We start from the raw sequence: 20,524 nt of genomic DNA on the forward strand, positions 1-20,524 counted from the left end.
CACCTACATCATCCTTTTGTGCACGGCGGGCTGCAGGCTGATATCTCTGCGCTCTGCCCAGCTGTCACCCCCGGCATTGGTCCACCAAGCAGACTCACGTAGGCGCGTAACCGACAGACCAACCCCCTTTTTTTCCTCCGGCAGATCGAAGAACCGGCGAGCTCAGCTCAGCGCGGCGTGTCAGCCAACCAGCCAGCGAAGACCGGACCCGCTGCTGCAGCAGCTCCGAGCACACACACAGGACCAGAGTCTCCACCGACGGAGTGAGTAAAATATGTTGTTCATTGTTTGTGTGCTGTGGAAACACAGTAATAATAACACTGTTTTGTTTGAGCTTTTGGAGAGGAGGAGGGAGGGAAGGGGGTGTTTCTCTGATCTCAGTCTGCGTTGCCGGGTGGAGATCAGTGATGTAGTCGAGGGATGACAAACTGTCGGTTGGTTATCCTGTAACGCTCCATAACCGCCATTAGTTTACAGAACTGGTGACTGCTGCTCGTTTTACACTGCTATTACTGTCTTATAATGAAATGCGTATACATCCGTCTTATGCACCTTAAATATGAACTTTAATGCATTTATTTATGTGTTACCAGTGCGGAGATGACGTTATTTATTACACTTTTGTTGTTGTTGTTCATTTTAATAGCAAAACAAAACGTGTTTTTGCAATTTCATCCCTTTATCCATCATCACGTCATCAATCTGATGCGTAATCTGGCCGTTTTAATGCGCCTTTACGCGTGTTTGTGTCAAAAAATAAGTTCCTTTTTTCAGCTGGATTTCCTCGTCCGGCTCAGTCCCTCCCGGCGAAACTCGTGTCTGAACACGTTGTCAGAAAGGGGGTGTGTGATTGAAAATCAGAGTCCAGCCAATCAGCGGCGGCCTCCCACCCACTCTGTGGCGCTTGTTTACTACTGATACGCGGCGCTGATTGGTGGAAAAGGTGGGGAAAATCGGGCTTTGTGATGCGTTTGGGTGCACAGGGAAAAAATGGGAGACAAGTGATTTCTCCGTTGGTACCGCTGGTTTTGCAGAAGTAAACAACCGTCCACTTCCGCATGTAAACTACTATAAATAGAAAAATAAACAGGAAGTGTTTGGTCAAATGAACATGTGCTTTTTGGCAACAACATAGACTACTTTACGAGATAAAACTGTACATTTAAAGCACTGATGTGTTTAAGTTATAAATTAACAGTTTTTATAATAATAATAATAATATTAATGCACAATTTATTATTATTTTAAAGGACTAAAACAATAATTTGGAGTGTACTGTATTAATTGCCTTTAAATATTATTATAATATATTAACAAATACTCCTTAACAGTCTTTTAAGGCTTTTGTATTATTTTATTTATTATTATTTCTTAGATATATTTATCTGAATTTTAAGACGAAAGAAAACACATTAATTAATTTAGATATATTCAAAAATATGAAGGTGAAATTTTATCGATCAAGTAATTAAGTTTTTTATTCACTCATTTTTGCTGTGGACATGATGCCGTGTAGCATTACTCATTACTCAAAACATTTGTCATTGATTTAAAGCCGAATATTGTGTAAGATAGCCAATTATGGGTCTGCTTTGTACTGTTTAACCATTCCATGAACATGGATTCCTACATTACCTGAATGCAGCATCGCCCCCATTTTCTCTCTATGGGCGACAGGCCACAGTGACTGTACCAAACGTGCTTCTTGTCAGAGTCAACAACATAACTGCATCAAGATTTTCCTTCAGCTGCTACAAAAATCCACTCCAGAAATGTCCTCCCTTTGAATCCCTGCGATCATTTTCAAATCCCCCGTGGTGCCATCGCTCTGCACTGTCAGGCGCATACGTAGATGCAAGATGGAATGAGTGTTTGCCAACAACCGTTTGTGAGCAAAGCTCCATCTGTTTAGATAAACATATTTATTCACCAGAGAGACAATATGTTCAAAATGTAAATATTTATGTCACAATACAACAAAATGTAGGACCGCTCCACTGAGGTACACTTCTAATGGACCTCTGTCTTACCACAGGGAATATGATGCTGTCATAGGTTCAGATCTCATGATGTCTCTGGTGTCATGTCACTGCAGGGAAGTGCGACACTGTGTTGAGTCCCCTCGAGTGCAGCGGCACCATGGCAGCTATGGGACCTGAGGGCAGAGCAGGAGCAGGCGGGACCACAGGTTTCCCCTCAGGACAACAGGCTACACACAGCAGCAACGGGCGGACTCTGGTGAGTACAGGGACACAGATAAGACTCCCATTCAGAGAAATATCCACAGTTTCACTTTTTCTCTGCATTCGTCCTGATGTACTGCTTGGTCAGAGGCTGGCAGGCGCTTCCGTTTCAGCCTGTTTCACTGGCAGATTGTGCTGTCTGCAGGCAGGACGCCACAGATGGACAGGAAATATTCTCTTAACTGCTTTATTCATGGCAACAGAGAGGCTCGATCGTAGGGTATCATGTAAACAGCTTAACCTAAATAAGGCCTAAACAGAATGCTGTAATTCTGTCCCTGCTTACTTCTGCTGATGAACTGAGCGGAGGGTTGATGTTGAAGTGAAACAGGCACTAAACAAACAACTTTTCCGGACTGTAAAGTACAAACTGGTGATGTCATTACCTCCTTTTTAAAGGTGTACACACAGAACTGCGTCCAGACTGAGAGCAGCCATCACAGTGGCAACCTGGCTGCTCCCGCCATGCGCCTCGCCAACATGTCAGCTACAGGAGACGCTCCATACAAGTAAGTGAGGGGTGGTGCATGCAGCATTGTGTGAGTGGGGAGAGACTAAGGATTTTTTCTGTTTTATTTTGTTTGTCTCTTTAGCTTCCGCAGCCCAGAGTCAGTGGAGATGGATGAGATCATGGCAGCCATGGTTCTGACCAGTTTGTCCTGTAGTCCTGTGGTGCAGAGTCCTCCACAAACAGATCCAGGACCAGGTCTGCATTTATTTCCCCCACTCATGCTTTGTAAATTACTATCTAAGGTTGGACATTTTAATATTGAGGTCTGTGAAGCTTGACGAATCTGTGGTGCTGAGGAATGATTCCATCCATCCACATTTATTTACAGTGAATGAGCTGAACTCACATTTGGAGTTAGTCACATCGTTTTTTTAAAAAAAATATTCTTCTTCTTGTTTAACTCTGTTTAAAGGGGAGTAACATTTATGGATTATGCAGGTATATAGAGGAAACCTGGTATGTTTTTTTAAAGTAAACAATCTTGCTAGAGTGAAAAACAACAGAATTTTCAGTAGTCACAGACACACATCACAACCTTGGCAGCAGCACGGGGCTCCTGCTGTTCCCTGTAGGATGAGCAGAGGGGAAGCAGCAGAGATCAGTCCCGAATGCACAGGAGCTATTTTTGATCTCAGAAAGGAAGACAGAATATTTGATACGAACAAAGTAGTTAAAGAAAAATCGTGTCTTCCTGTAGGTGGCTCATCGTCATCATCAACTGACATGGAGTGTGGCGGTGGCGAGCTCTCCGACAGCGGCAGCAGCGGCTACTGGAGCTGGGACCACGGCAACGTGAGCCCCGCCCCCTCGCCGTCTGTCACCGAGATGGACAGCAGCCCAGATGAAGGCCTACAAATGGAGCTGGAGCAAGCGGAGGAGCTCGCTGCCAAAAAGCCAAAGGTACACACACACATGTGCAGCTGTTCCTTTACGTCCGTCCGATGAAGCACAGCCTCGGAAATGCACCATCTCCTGTCCTTCAGCTCAGCAGCGTTCTTTCTCTTACAGAGCTCCTTCAGAAGTGTGTACAAGTGTCTGTGGCCCAGTTGTGGCAAGGTGCTCACGTCTTCAGTCGGAATAAAAAGACACATCCGTGTGCTGCATCTGGGGTGAGCCGACACTAATATCGTCTGTTATGTTGAAAACTACCAGACATTTTTATACTTTCTATGATGTTGATTGTTACTAAAAGAAGTCCTGTCCTCCAATACTCACCATTAGGTTTATGTTTTCTGTGTCTTTTGGTTGAAATGGTCTTTATCGGCTGCTTGTACTGTCTGGCCACTTACCCACTGCAGTCTGAACGGCAGGGGAAACCAGACAGTTTGGCCCTTTTGCAACATTTCTCGCCTGGAAAACAGCATTAAAAAAACAGGAAGGAATAAAAATTTCAGGCTGTGAAAGAGCTCTGACATGCTTAGGGGAAATGAGAGTTTATATCTGGGCTGCAGTGAGTGCTGCTTTCACTGACACTACGCCTGCTCTGTCGCTTTCAAACTCACAGCAGTGGATCAGATCAGTCACAGAGAGAGGAGGACTTCTACTACGCCAAGCTCTCCTGTGAGACCGTCGACGCCAGCTCCGCTCCAGCCCAGCAGGCTCTGGGCCAGACTTCGTCCTCTCATCTCAGCTGGGCCTCCTCCTGTGCGTCTCCGCCAGGCTCGGAGCCCCATTTCCCCCTGGCTCACAGACCCAGGTCCAATTCCAGCTCCGGGCCAGGCCCGAGCAGACCCAGTCCGCTCAGCCAGTCGGCCCCCAGCAGCTTCTGGCAGATCCACACGGAGCATCTATACCAGGTGTGTGCAGCAGTGTCGCTCTCAGAGAATCCATGAATGAATCAGGTGGATTACGTCCAGCTGACACTATTTCTACAAAAGAACAGCAAATTAATGAAAATATCATTTTGAATACACATTTATTTCTTCAAGATTTTTAGATTTGTTTTTAGAGCCAGATTAGTTGTGTCCAAACTTCTATGCTAAGCTAGGCTAACCAGCTGTGAGTGGTAGCCTCATTTCTCATGTTGTACATTGTTCTGCGTTCACACGCTAACTGGCAGTGGTTGGGATAGGCCGGAGCTAATGCTAGCAGCCACACTTTGCAGTTGGTGAGTCATGGCAGACTGTTAGGTTATCTGAGTAAACATGTTGTGATGTGTAGTGACATGTGAAAAACACTTTGCAGTGACTACACTGCAGCTGTCACTTCCTCTGCTGTTCACTGTGCAGCTAAGATGGCGACCATTAACCGCCCTCCCGGACTGCCAACATATTTTTAGAATTTACTTTTTAGTTTTTATGCAGCTGAGCAGATGATGATCAGTGCGGCGTAAGCAGCCTGGAATGACAGTGACCCACCTAAACTAATTGAATCAGCCCCAGTTTGAATCGAATTTTGTTCAAGCCTGAGTTGATTTTCAGGGAATATTTGAGATCGTGTGGAATGTTGGCACCAAATGCTTTTTTTTTAGTGTGTGTTATTTGAATAAATACTTGCTTGTTTCCTAGATTCTGTGGAAGAATGGAGTGTTTTGGGGAATTAAGTTGCTTGAGGGCAATGGAAGGAGACAGCAGAAGTCTTGTTAGCATGCATTATTAAATGTCAGGCGGGGGATTTTAGTCTGTGTGAGTACAGGAACTCACCTTCTGAGGGCACAAATTCAATCATAGTTCAATGAAATCAGGCTCTAGATGAAAACAGAATATCCCCCTTTTTCCTCAGCTGGGACATTAACTCTTTAATTCTAGTTTCTGTGCATGAGTCTCCTGTTACATGGTCATGGTGTTGTTTCACAGGACCTCCTTTACCCAGCAGCCCTGAGCAGATACTTCTGTAACGAGCCAATGAGCTACAACTTGGTTTATGCATCACAAAGCAGCACATTTCACTGGTGACCTGCATTTACCCCGCACCGCTAAAGCCTGTAAATGGATGCTTTGTGACAGTGAGAGAGTAAGCTGTCTGCTTGCTCGCTCTCCCAACTAGACTAGACTCTCACCAGCCTGCAGAGGGCAGGAAAGCGCTGCACGTGTTCTTCCAAGTCAGCTGTACAGCAGTTATAGGACTCATTATTTGACTTAAAATAAAGTCAAATAATAATACGATACACGTCAGAAAATGTGCCCGGTCTGTCGTTAAATTTGTCTTGAATTCTTTTTTATTCTAGTGAGTGCTGAATTGTGGGTCAGTGTTGCTGGTGGAGGAGTGTTTCTGTGTGTGTCTGCCCGCAGCGTTACACTCACACAGGCATGATTCCCCTCACAGTGCTCCTGCTGGGGTGAATTCAGCGGTTACATTTTGTTTAGCAGACTCTCGCTCCTCTCTCTCACTTTCTGCCACACTGTGTGAGGTGATGTTGGGGTGTGTGTGTATGGAACATGTTGCAAGAGGAAAAGATGCAAATGTAGATGTTGGCTTCAGCAGCTGGCTGGAATAAAAAGCCTTAAATTGAGGATTTTGTTTGTACTGATGTAGCAGGACAAAATCTTTTTTAATGGACTCTTATGTTAATTATAATAAGCAACATCCTGTGCTAGTCTGAGCTGTAAGGTTGCTGCTTTTCACCTCACAACATTTAAGCCTCATTTGCACACATGCAGAAAAAAACATCTACAGCCACACAGCTGCTTTCAAATATACATGGCCACTTCAGTGGAGATGTTCTTTTAACCCTTAATATAATGCTGCATGTGTGATGTGTGTCCTCTATTTGCAGCCACTGTACAAGGTTTAGCATCTTGTAGCATGTTGCTAAGTCTTAGCAACATGTGTCGTCTCTGCTTAGGCTCACAGCATTAGCATCGATTTGAGGGGCTAGCGTTTAGCAGCTAAATAGTTGGTAAAGGGTTAATGCATGGGTTAAACTGCTTTACTTTTCATTTGGGAAACACAAAGGATGTTTTGCTAATGGATTTGACTTTCTTCTTCCTCCAGGCCTGCAGTCCTATCCAGGTATCAGTGGCCCCCAGAAGCCCCACCAACCAGGGCTGGACCACCTCCGTCTCTGGGCAAAGTAACACTCCGGTAGGTTTCTCATGTGTCGTGATGCAATTAAAGGCACAGTGTGAGGCTGGCTGTCTCATAGGAGGCTGGTGGGACACATTTTTTTACTGAGGTGTTTACAGTGTCAGTTTTCTGTGTGTGTGTTCTGTCAGATGGTGAAACCTCGCTGTCGGTCTGTCAGTGTCGGTGAACAGTGGCTCCAACAGAACAGGCTGCAGCCGATGAGCGTGTCGCCCTCTCGCACTCACTGCTCCTTCAGGTGACCAGTCTGCACCCCACCCCCCACCCCCCCATGTGTTGTCATGGTGTCCACATGAATCTCTTCAAATAAAGCTTTATTGATTCACAGTTTTTTCTATCTGCCCCCCTCCCATCTTTCTCTTCTTGTTAACTATCTTAAATATCACATTTCCACCACACAGCCTCCACCTCTTCATTTGATATCTGCTCGGCCTCATTTTTTATGGAGACTTATTGCATCTGCTGAGTGCCTCTTGTCTCGCCTCTCTCATCCTTAATATTTGTGTGCTTCTTCCGCAGGAAGGGTCGCGGCGAGGCCAAGAAGTGCCGCAAGGTGTACGGAGTGGAGCGCAAGGATCAGTGGTGCACCGCCTGCCGCTGGAAGAAAGCCTGCCAGCGCTTCCCTGACTAGAAACAGCAGCTGTGTGACAGGGAGAGAGAGAGTGTGAGAGGATGAGTGGCAACAGAGACTTTTATCAAAAAGAGAATATAAATCAGGGCTTGAGAGCCATGGAGGAAAAACTTTTACATGTGTTTTCTTTTTTTCTTTTTTTACTTTCTAGTTGTTTTGTTTCACACCTAACAGAAGGCAGATGGACTTTTTTCTGTATCTTTGTAACTTGATCCTGCAAACTGAGGTCTGCGATGGTGCTAACTGTTGACTGAATTTGACCATGTGATGTGCTAAGCCTACAAATACTCTCCTACTTTATCCAAAGGTCATGCCACCCCCCACCCCTGTAGCTCCACTGTATTAGACTGCTATTTGGCTGTTTTCTTTATTCCAATCTTCTCTTCCAGTGGTTACACAGTGGTTATGATGTACATTATATTGTGTGCTTTGAGTTACGTACAAGTATTTTATACCTTTTTTTTTTTTAAATCGTCTTGTTCAGCCAGCGTATTTGGCCGTTTGTATGTTTTTTTATTTTCATGTTTTTCTGCACTTTGTTGGAATATAAACTCACACGAATAAGCTAAACATTTGGTTCGACTTCAACCAAATTTCTTCCAGTTAAATGGATTTTTCTTCCTGCCCATGTGTTGGCATACGACCAGTGTTAATGGTTTTATCAGTGAAGCTATGAGCGATGGGGACTTAGCGTTAGAGTTTGTAGAAGCAATAAAAAAGAGGAAATATATTGTCAAACACATTAAAAAAAGGCACTGAGAATTTGAGACGTTCCCTGTCATGTGTTTTTCTTCTACTTTCACGACAGTCCACGAAAGAAATAGCAAACTATTTTATTTTCTCTATACACATTCTGTATGAAGAACAGCTGTGATGTGCTCTGAAATGTACACTGGAGTCACAAATTCCACTGCAACATGCACTCAGCCACACACACCCACACAGATCAATGATTACATCTTTTAATCAAACACTTAAGTAAACACTTGAACACTACTAAGATGCTGATCTTTTTTTTTCACCCAAGCAGAAACATCTTTACTGAGTAATAATGATCATAGCTGACATGCACAGTTCATCCTTTTGCTCTTAAACGGTACATTAATACTGTGGATTCAGTGATTTATGCCTTTTACATCTCCTCTCTCATTCTATGCTGCAATAAACAGCCAATGAACCCGGCAGCGGACTAAACGGACTAAATGAACAGCTCTGCTGTGAAAAAGGATATATGTATATAAAAATATAAAATAAAATGTGGAGTAATGTTTGAGGGCAAGACTCGGGACCTTTCTGCCATATCCACACTTAAAATGATTGCTCCCTCATTTCTGTAATTGCAGGGTAGTTAGGGACTGTAGGAAAATTGTTAGAGGAGATGGAGGTTTTGAATTTAATCATTTGTATTTTGTGTGAAGGGGATATACATTAACAAGCATATCTGCATTTTTATTTATTTTATTATTTATTCATCAATTCAATCATTCATTTATGTATTTTATCCATTTTGTTTGACTTCCCACGTCACAGAGATGTCACCTTCGGTCTATGAAAGATACATGAAAATTGTCAAATATTTCTTGACCTGTGAAAATGCCTCAAATATGTCACATGCTGATTGTTTTCTCCATATCTCTTTAGGTTTTCTGTGGACTCAGAATACCACATAACATAACACAGAAACTGTAACATCTGAGTATATTCAAAACTTTCTTTTTTGCAGTGTAAAATTAATTGTACCAAATTATTTGTGTTATTTGGGGGAAAATATATATATATATAGACCCCCCTCCTCCCTCCACATACTGATAACTTTCATACAGTTCCATACCATTTTATTGATGTAGCCTAATAGCAGATGTTTCACCTAAAGTCCCAATAAAATATACAGCATGTGATAAACACTACTCTTACAGCCTTGATTCAGACATGTAATAGTATATGTATACTAATACTGTGAAAATTAATCCACATTTCTTTAGTGGCTGTTTTTAATTTCATGTAAAGGATCCTAAGCCAGTTTTCTAAAAAAAAAAAAAAAAGCCATGTTTCTTCCACTAGAGGGCAGTATTGTTCCACAGAGAGCAGTTTTTTGGGAGCTTTGCCAACCTGCTGTTCATTTGCTCCACAGAAACTCATCGCTTGCAAGGTTTGCACTGAAAACATCCACTTAACGGCCAAATTCAAACTACAATAGAGGAGGAAAATGGTTTTTGTCAGTGTTAATGAAGTGAACGGCTCTTTTTGGGGAACTCTGCAGTTTTGTTTAGTTGAAAAAGTGCAGAAAACCAATTTTACTTCCATTGTGTTTAATTAATTAAGTTTCTTTAGTACAAAATTAGTTTCTCATACCAGTAATTAACAGTTTGCACTGCAGCATTTCCACAGTTCCACCACATCCACGTCAGATTGAACCAAAACACAGTGCTCGTCCACTTCGTGTTTGATCGATTCTGCCCTGACACAGCGAGATGCCTGGCTGTTCAAATTAAAAAAAGTTGAAGCTGTGCATAATTTTGTTTTTAGTTTAGTCCCAAATCTACAAAAAGTACATCCTGTTACAATCAACAGAGTGCAAATAACTGCTGACACCACCCACACATTCATCAAAGTGCAGCTGTCACACCCTCAGGTATGAAAAAACCTCGCAAGTAAACCAGTAAACCAATCTCATTTGGCCCCTTTTTTTATTGTACCGACGACAAAAATATATTCAATTGCACTTCTCTAATTCTTTTATTTCACAGAATGGCATGTAAATATGCTTAATAAGAAGGACATCACAGTCAAAACATTCTTTGTTACTTAGAGACACAAACAGAGGTGCAGCGGGTGGACGGAGTCTGTTCTTCTGATGAAAATGGTGACATCACAGTTCAAACTGGAGTGAGCTGCTGAAAAAAAAGAAAGATTGACAGGTTGAGGTAACTGGGGCAGGATTCTGTGAGAGCAACAGAAATACATTACAGTTTGTTTTGCCTCCAGACCCGAGTCATGGGCATGCTGTTGAACCGGCCACTGCGGCTGCTCCTCATGCCCAGGTACTGCCTGAGCAGCTGGTTCACCCGTTTCTGACTGTTCCATTTGCGGGCAGATTTCCGGACGCCGATGAACCCACCGTAGCGCTTTTGTAAGGGCCTCATGGGTGAGCCAATCAGCTTCCTGTATCCATGGCGCCCCCTCTGAAAGCCACCAAAGCGTTTGGATAAGGTGAGACCCTCAGAGCTGTCATCCTCGTCCCCTTCTAACTGGCTGTCACTCGCCACATTCCTCTCCTCTCTTGCCTTCCTCTCTTCATCCCCTAGACTGAGATCCAGACCCTGCAGGCCCTCCCCCTCCTCAGAGGACTCCAGCAGTGATGAGTCATACTGGACGCTGCGCTGCTCGAAGGGCGACTCATCCTGATCCCCCTCCTGGAAACGCTCTGCGGCTGCAGACTGCAGCAGTTCGCTGTCAGAGTTCAGGTCAAGAGAGGTCAGCCCCAGCTCCTCTCCTGCTCTCTTAAACAGAGCGCCTTCCTCAGGAAGTTTGGGATGATGCGAAAGCTTTACGGCACGTTTACACACTTCCCACGTCAGTGAAGAGGAGACGTGACCCTCACACTCCAACAAACACACCTGCAGTGGGACGAGAAGGTGTGATGTGTTAAGATAACCCACGGTTAACGTAATAGTAATGAAGGTACAATATTATGTTTACACAATAAAAGAGACTTTGCAAATAACTGCAAGATGTTAAAGCCAGAAAAACATAAAGACCACAGTGGAGTGAAGTGTTAAATGTTACTGAAGCTTGAAATATCTCACATTCCTAGAAAACATCGCTTCTCTTTTCTCAGAGAGAGAAACACATAAATCATGAAAAGAGCACCACTCAAAGAGAGCATATCAAAGTGCAAAAAGCAAGCACTCAACGGTGAAATTTTAGAGGACACCCTGTCGAATGGCTGATGTCCTCAGCTGCTGCGAATGTAAAATGTCTCACACACACACACACACAACCTGCATGATGCCCTCATCGGCTTTTAAAAGCAAAAAACCTGAAAAGCTGCTGCATGAAGGAATATTACTTAACAAATAAAAACATTTACAGAGAGGTTATCTGCACAAGCTTTAAATGAGTCATAGGGGAACTTGATGCTAGTATCATGACAGCAACAGTTTAGTTTACAACAAAGTAAGGTTGATTTAGTGAAGTGATGAAATATATTGGTACTATATGATGTTGCAGCTGTGGATGTGATGCAGAGTGAGCTCGATGTTGCTCTGCCTCGTGCTTATACCCTGTGTTTGTTGCTGTATATATCTGCTATGGCATCATATTTGTCTCCTAAAAAAATGCACTTTTGTCAGCCGTTTACTTGTTATAACAGAAAATGGTGCCCTTGACATCACCACAGCAGCCGGTAAGTACATATAATCAGATAACTGCAGCTGTAATTTGATGTTTTTGATGTTATTTAGTGAACACTACCCTTCTATATTGCTATAAACTGTGCGTTCAGGGTTGTGATCAACTGCGGCCCGTGGAGCAGCAGCTTTATTTATTGTTATTTCCAGATCCAGAGGTTACCGACTGGTTAAAACATACCGTGACATGTAAAGATGATATGGCTGATTTTTTAGCAAAAAAAGCAGAGCATACGCAGAGCAACAATGCAACGACTCATGTTTGTCGTTTTACTGTGATGCTAAAATGAAAAAAAAAATCTTTGTAAATGAGAACCCACATCCATTAATATTCTTTATGCCATATATTTATGGCATGTAATTACACTTTTTTACACTGTGCTGTATAAGCAGACACCAGCCGAGAAAGCCGTCTTTTAACCTGGATGTCTTGTGTGTCATGGGAGTTAATGGGCCTTGTTCTTGCTGTCTTCAGCGTATATGGAGAATTATGTGCCAATATGAGATGTCCATCACTGACAAGTGTCACATCTACTACTGCAAAGTGACTGACAGCACAAAATTGGAAGAAATTACAAACCAGGCTGAAGGACAGCGAGTAAATTATGTCCTTTGCTGATAACTATCTATTTCCGATTTGCTCTTCAACTTCTGATAATGATGTTTTTGCTGCTGAAATGACTCAGGTGATGTTTTGAAATTGAACTTTGAACAGAATGAACTTTGTCGAGTGCAGAAGTGAGACTTGCACAAAAACTTTATCAATATGGAGGGTAGGGCATACTTTCTTAGCAGTGACAGCATATATTTTCATTGTTTAACTGCAACAATAAGTTTTAACGGCTAATAATACAGTAAATATACTTTATAAATATCAGCATCCACAACATATTATTACTTCTATTACTTCTATTACAAAGAAAATAGATGGAAAAAAAGGCCACATGTGCCACAGAGAGAGATTCATGCTCAATCGCCTCTCCTTTCTTAAACTTTAGTCCTGTGAGATAAATTTTAGATTGAGGTAAGAAGTAAATCCCATTAAGTCATCAAATCTTGTTCAAATTAGATAAATTGTAATGTTATCAGAAAACCTGCTCACATCAAAGGGATGAGAGAGGAGAGGGAGTTCCGCTGTGAATCTATCAGCGGAAATTAATTATCCATCGTAAATGAAATGAGCACACCAGGGGATTCTCCACGTCAGATCAATGGAGCAGGCTGGAGAGGTTTATGAGTGAGAAGCGACGTGTGCATGCGCATGCATGCCATACTGCAGTTATAGACTTGTGAGGACAAGAGGATAAAACGGTTGAGGAAATTCTCTGAGATGAGGTTGCTGCAGAGGCTTTATTTTTTTACACAGTATGCAGGTCAGGGGAGCCCTTAAGCATAATGTTCAGATTTAAAGGAGTAATAAAGTGATCTTGGGTTACAATATGGAAAAGTCCAATGCTCTGACTGTAAAGTCTTTGTGATCCTACCTGTTTACCCACAGTGTCAACACCAGTCTAACTCCAAAGAGGGCATGTCTCTCTTACCGGTGTCTGAGTGTCTACTTAGCTGCCAACTGTATGCTGCTTTGCAGCCTGTTCAAGTGTACATTTTGTGTGTATGAGCCATACATCAGAAGTAATTATACCTCCAACAGCCTTCCTGAATGTTGTGATAACCATTTAACTATAAATATATGAGGTCTTTTCACAGAGTTCCACTATGAGTCACAGAAATAGCTGTGCACCAAGTGACAAATCCAGAATTAGAGAGAGAAGTTTGAACCCCGTCTTCCTGACCCATCACTGTGCGAAGCGGGTGTCAAGAGGCAAAAACTGATCAGACACAGGCGCCTTAGTTCTGACAACAGAAAGGGTGTAGAGAAAGGGGGGATTCTAAAGCTATTAGGAACTTGTCTGAGGAACAAAAGCCAGGGGACAGTTAATTTAATGACCAGAAAGAGATTTCAAACGGCCGAAAATAAATGTAAGAGACACAAGAGAGATCTGAAACTGATCTTCATCATTTGTAGTGGTGTCTTTCAGACCCGTTGTACTGGTTCTATGTATGAAGGGTAGGGAGCCTTAAAGAATTCCGTGTCATAATCCAGCCACAATGACAGCTTAAAGGTGGTGAAAGGGTTAAAAGCTATATATTTATTTATTTTTTTTTACTTTTTTTACACCTACTCAAAAGGTACTCAAAACATTTGTACCTCAAGTAACTTAGGTTTGAGTTTCTTGCCCAGAGACACATCAGCATGCAGCCAGGGCGGGCATCGAACCGCAAACCTTATGGTCAGTGGACAATCGCTCTTTCACCGCGAAAATATGGTGACACAGTGGGCAAGTGGTCAAGCACAGACACCAAATTGTTTAAAGCTCTTCTTAATGTCAAGCAAAGCAAACAGAACTTTACAGAAAGTCTAAAAGTGAGCTTGCAGTCACTGCTCACAATTGTCACATCTTGGAGCACAAAAGTAAACAAAAGCTGGCATTTAGCTTAAGAATATGATTATGTAATATATGCAGTCAGAAGAAGGACGGTTCCTTGCCGGCGTGCCCGTCTTGTGGCTGTGTGTATGTCTGGGTCATTGTATGTCCACATGCATGGGGTGTGTAGGTGTGCGCCTGAATAAATCAATGGGTCCTGACATTATAACAAACACCGGCGGCCTCATGCACACACACTTTCAGTCTGGACCAGGAAACAATGGAATTGCTCAGTGGATTCCATCTGTGGCTCAATGGGAAGGCGGCTAACACAATGAGGAGCTGATAAAATGTGTCAGTCACCGATGTAAGCCTGAGCTGATGATACCGAGCAGCAGTCAATTACATAGTTCTATTACAACTACCAAAAAGGTCCCAGCTGTCTTTCTCTGCATCATTATCAGCTAAATTAGCCGTCCAACAGCTATTCATGGACGCCCACAGACTATTTTTACCTGCTGACGTGTCTTGGTCTGTTTGAAAATGAGATTGTGTGCTGTGCTGAATTCCTGGTTCGAGTTTACTCAGTGCAGAGGCTGGTGTTTCATATTGGTCACGAAGCACTGCTGTGCTGCCGATAATCAAGCATGCAAATAAGCTCTCTCTAATAATTCACACAAGGAATATGAAATTTGTTCGAACCAGCTGTGCAACTACAGTTTGTACTGTTTCATTAGCCATTTGTTCCTAATCTAAATTACAGCCCTAATGCAACAGGTGAGAGGTACTGTTTTTTTGCATGATTACTGATTTCTCCAGGCAAGTTACTGCACAAAAAAAAAAACAAGTGAAGACACAAACACACACAATTCTGAATTAAAAGATGGTATAAAGTAAGTGGTTAGGGTAGTGTTGCTACATCAAGGACTGGTTATTGGAGGACAATCTTGAAGCCTCTTGTCATATTCATGCTAGAATTAGGCATATTTCATCAGGGTGGCTCTATATGTGAACAAAACACATTATAGATGTTAATTCGTAGAGACGATTGAAGCCAATTATGACCTGGATGACTGAGAATCTTCATCAACATATGTATGTTAATGCAGCAGTGACTGTAAAAGTGTTCCTCTGATAGACATTATAAAAATGCAAATTTAAAGGTCTTCTGTTTTAACTTCTCTTAATAGGCTATTCTGGACTGAGTGGCACACAGTGAGGTATAGACCGCTGGTTCAAAAATGTGTCCCATACACTAATGCCAATAATGGTGAACACAGAGCATCTGTGTATTTGTGCCCTACATTTAAAAATGGGGGAAACATTATACATTTGATTTTTTAGTGAACTGTCCTAGACCCTTATCAAGAGTTAAAATAACCTCCTTAGCTGCACTTTTACACCTGTGCCTACATTGAGCAACGTCACTCCATTGACAAGGCATTTAGCTGATGTTCTTATCGACATTGACTCACGTAGACGTGTGAAACGCACACACACACACGCACACGCACACACACACACACACACACTTACCATGGTGTTGAAAGCTTGCTGGAGCTGCTGCTGTTGCATGAGCAGACCGCAGGCCACACATTCCCCCTGACAGTCACTGCGTCCAGGGGTGAAGAGACATGCAAGCAGCACCACCAGGCACCACAGAGGGATCTTCATCGCTCAGCACACCCAGGCAGGCAGGCAGGGATGAACAGGAGCCCAGCAGGTAGAAGAGTGTAAGATGGAGGAGTCAACAGCTGGAGAATCTGGGGAAGTTACACCTATGGGATCTGGGTCCAGCCTACAGGGAGACAGCAGACAGCAGTGTGACAGGAATATTGCATCAATTCAAATTTATAGGGATAATTAGCTGGATTTGCGCGGTCAGTTAAAGCGTTGGTGGTGGGAGAGTGTTCAGCCACATTAGGAGATGGACAGTGTGTGTGGGATGGAGAGAGAGCACAACCTCAGGCAAAATATGAGAAAATGTGCATTTTCCAGTGGGCAGGAATCATCCTGTGCAGGCTGGAGGGTTGGATCACAGATTGAAATCATACAGCAGAGGCTGGAGATTTGTAAGAATTGATATCTGGTTGCAAAGATTAACTTTAAACCACAACATGGGTCATACCCTGTGGCAGCAGGAACACACAACGATTTCATTCAGTCCGATAGGAGAGGGAGAAAGGATGAATACACAGGGAGATGGTGTCAACACTGGAATAAATCATACCAATTTCAACAAGACAATAGACATGTGATGACGAAATGTATCAAAAGATGTGTGTAAGGGGGATAACAGAGGGAAGAATAACTCCAGAAAGATGCTGGTGTCACAGGCTCTGACCACAAATATGTGAGCCAGGTGCACAGTGTTTGCTACTTGGCCTCCACTGCCTGACCCCCATCTATCATATCACACCACTGTATCACCCAATAACACTGAGATAACAAAGAAAAAATGGGCTGCTCTCAGAACATCATAGATTGCTTCTGCAATCCCCGGAAAAACATCTGATATTGCATCAGCAGGTTTATGAAGCATCACACTTTAGCCCTGATGTTGTGTGAGCTAAAGGACTAAATAATGAGTGTACACAACACAGGCTGAATAAAACATTACGTTCAGCAGTTCATAAATCGATCTTCAATTATAACTACAGTATGACAGCATGAAAGGTGGAACGCAACATGTCATTAGTGTGACTAATGGACTAGGGAATTCAGAAGTCATGTGTGCAGTGGTGCCAGCACAACAGTCTCAACATGTGGACCTCATATTGATGTAAGCAAAGGAAAATCTTTGACAACACCCACAAACATTGATGAGTGCACTGAAGTAAAAATAAGCAGGTAGGTAAAAAAAACTAGCGCAGTGTGACCATTTCCACTTTGTCACATTAACAAACATAGTCAATAGCACATGGAGCATGTCATGTGTGACGAGGACCCATTTACAAATGGCTTTATGGGAACTCATTAAGGGACCCGTTTGTTTGCTGAAATGTTTTGTGCACTGATCATTTAGCTAGCCTGCTGACTAAGCCCATTTGATAATGTTATGTTCTCTCTTAAGTGACCCTTCCTTTGCAATCGAACAAATGAGTAAAACCATCACAGCGTAAGTGATGGACTAAATATGCTTCAATACTAAAAGATGCAGCTTTTACACATTCAGAACATTCTGAGTGTGTGAATATGGACTGGCATTTGAAGCCACTGGCAGACATTTTTGTCCACACCATTATTGATAAACAAAGTGCTGCATTATTCATGTTTCAGGTAAACGGACAAAGAGCATCTGTTTTGCCTCCACATATTCAGAGGTTCATTTGAAAAAATGTTGTTATTTAAGCTTTTAGCTGAACAAAATGTGACCAGTATATGAACATCTAAGGCACGACAGTGCCCTGCAGAGATTTAGAACTTTTCATGTGTTCGATTTGTTATAAGGATGATTTGCTTTGTCATCTCTGCCCATTGATTACTGACAAAAAAAATAAACAGAAAAGCACATTTATTTTTAAAGGCTGATTTTGAAGGCCCAGAAAAATTGATGATTTTTTTAATGTAATCATTTAATAATTAATATTAATTAAATAAAGAAGCCTTATCTCAGACCACCTCCTCCGTCCTCTGGTCTTGTCTGTACACTGTTTTCCTTCAACTGTAGATGGACTGTGGAGTCCTGACTGACTAAACCTATGTCAAAATCAAATAAACAGAGGTGGTGGACTCTCACATGAAAGCCTGAGGATTCCCACAGGGGGATTTAAACCATGTCTCATCATCGTTTAGAATTAAAGGACACTTTTAGGTAGGAGGTCTTCAAAGCCATGAGATATACCATGAGAAACAAGGCTGTCATTTATATTGCTCAATAATGAAGGTTTATCTAAATTGCTACTAACAAGTACACACTTGAATTTCTAATAATGAAATTAAGTGTGTGTTTTCATCACTAAACTTTGTTATTTATTAATTAATAAAGGTTTTGTGTTGTAGAGAAAATCTATTTTTTTTTTCCAGGGGTTTAGGTATATTTTTGTAGTGATTTAAAATGCATTACCCTGCCAATTGGTTTTATATTGCTGAACCTGCCGGTGGTTGAAGTGCAGTAATGAAAGAGGGGAATGAGTTACCAAGCCACTGGCTGCCGCCATCACTACCTTGAATAGAATCCATTATTGTTATTGAGAAACAATTGACATGGATATTAAGAGTTAATGGGCTACAGTGTAATCAGTCTGAGGCCTTGAGATGTTTATAGTGGGTATAATAGTGAGCCTGTTGTAACGATTTGTATTGGTCCGCTCGTTGACACAGGATGGGTTGAAGTGACACTACTTGCTAAGTATTTATTACAGCCTCACACATCTGTTTGCACACCTCTTGTCCCCATAAAGCATGACACACTTAATCCTCCACTGCCCAGTAATTCATCACTTTAACAGAGTCCCTTGATAAGATTTGCTACACTAAACATGTTGCATGTACACACACTGATGTATGTTAAAAAAAGGGGGGTTTTCTGTTGCCAGTAATAGTAGTCTTCCCACTGTATGGCCACTACCAGACTATGTATTTGTGGGCTTCATGGAGGATGCAGTGCATATGACAGGTTTCAATTTTTGTTTCTCCATTTTGGGATAAAATTGCCAGCAGTTAAAATCTCTGCAAATACAGATTCGGTGCAGCCGAGTGGAAACACATGCAGAGTCAAAACAATGAGTTTAGCAGAGTGTAAAAGCCCTCTTTTCTTCCACAGAGAATAAATTAAAAAGACAGAGCTCATACTTAAACCCAGATTAAACAACAATGTGATTCACTCTAAATGAGTATGTTTTTCAAAAATGACTAAATAACATGTAACTGTCAGATATGAAAAACAAGAAGGTAAGAAAATCTGCCTTTCTTAACTTAAATGGACTGGTGTGTAATTTTGTATGGACATTCATGGTCCCCAGATGATGAATTGACCTTTGGTACAGACGTTAATGTCCCCCTGTATGACCAAATATTGCAAAAACAGTGACTATTAACAGCCACACTGGAAGACCATTGTCACAGAGACTCTCTCTTTCTCTCCAGAGAGGCACTGTTATTGTTCAAGGTTGAAAACAAGGTGGCAGAAATAGTTAAGAAACACATGGCTGGCCAAGATGGCCAACTGAGACACGTCATATCCACACAAAACACATTAGCAAGCTCTTATGTATGTCACCAGCTCTTATAATCCATTTGGGAGCTCTCTACAATACATTCTCTTGGGAGCAAAATAAAAGAAGTATGCTTCACTCACAGCTATGTTTTAAGACTGCATGTTCTAAAATGGTAATCTGGTATAAATAGGCAAAGTAGTGATCTGACAACAATACACCCTGTAAGAGCATAGATACAACAACAAGCTGTTATGTATCACTCAAAAGAAGCCATTAACTCATCCGGAATGTGGTTTTGCAGTCAAAATTAGATGCAATCAGTAACCTATGATGGCTGATGTTAAAAAACATTGTTTATCACTCTTCACCTGGCATGAATGGATTACCAAATGGACCAATGAAGACCAAAGGCTAGAGGGGTCCCTACTCTCCCACATTTCAATAACTTCAAATCCAATATGTGTGACACTTTGAGCCATGAACCTACATACACCTCTCTCTGCTCTATTTCCAGTAATGATTCGGCTCTCAGCCATGATATTGCCAACGGTCCATTTTAGCCAACCCTGCCTATAAATCTGCATACTATTTCAGTTATCCTTAACATTTACTATCATTTGCATAATCTATCTGACAGAGTAGGCAGTTGACTGGGAGCAAGGGCCTGATATATGATGTACTATACAAGGATAAAGTGGTGATCACTGGGAGGGGACGCCCCTACACACCAGGCTTTCCCCCCCAGAGCACCAAGCCAATATAATCCATCCAGGAACCCGGGAACACACATTGCAGACAGAGTTGCATTTCAAAATAGATCATCATACGTAAGTATAAACAACCTTGCCATTCTTAATGAACACTGGCATGAAAGCAGGAAAGAACATGGACAATAACAAAGTGCCTGCGTCTTTCCATCTAGCAGAAATGAATGCTTTTACTCAATTATTTCCAAAATAAATACATATAGTCTGTGCTTCCATTAATGTTAATGAAGACCTTGAAAATGTTAGGAGGAGAAAAAAATGTTTTTTTCTCCTTTGAATAAACAGGAAGCAATCAGAACATTGCAACAAGAAGCACTGCTCTCATGCTTTTTGGTTTGTTATCCAAGTACATTTA

The 20,524-nt window shown here is 42.0% G+C and overlaps 2 protein-coding genes across 2 annotated transcripts; one reads left to right on the top strand and one right to left on the bottom strand.

The window, feature by feature from the left end:
• znf395b (zinc finger protein 395b) lies at window positions 1–8,175 on the top strand. Its single transcript, XM_028398196.1, has 10 exons — window positions 1–263; window positions 2,096–2,238; window positions 2,643–2,752; window positions 2,837–2,949; window positions 3,452–3,654; window positions 3,763–3,863; window positions 4,259–4,550; window positions 6,688–6,777; window positions 6,909–7,015; window positions 7,297–8,175. Exons 2-10 carry the CDS (start codon window positions 2,140–2,142, stop codon window positions 7,406–7,408), a joined length of 1,227 nt encoding a protein of 408 aa, XP_028253997.1. The 5' UTR covers window positions 1–263; window positions 2,096–2,139; the 3' UTR covers window positions 7,409–8,175.
• A 1,716-nt stretch (window positions 8,176–9,891) lies between these two features.
• pnocb (prepronociceptin b) lies at window positions 9,892–15,917 on the bottom strand. Its single transcript, XM_028397690.1, has 2 exons — window positions 15,780–15,917; window positions 9,892–11,025 (listed from the first exon to the last, which is right to left on the bottom strand). The coding sequence occupies exons 1-2, from the start codon at window positions 15,915–15,917 to the stop codon at window positions 10,372–10,374; spliced, it is 792 nt and encodes a 263-aa protein (XP_028253491.1). The 3' UTR covers window positions 9,892–10,371.
• Between the last annotated feature and the right edge of the window lie 4,607 nt (window positions 15,918–20,524).

This window comes from Parambassis ranga, chromosome 24 (genome assembly GCF_900634625.1).
Source record: "Parambassis ranga chromosome 24, fParRan2.1, whole genome shotgun sequence".
NCBI classification, from domain to species: domain Eukaryota; kingdom Metazoa; phylum Chordata; class Actinopteri; family Ambassidae; genus Parambassis; species Parambassis ranga.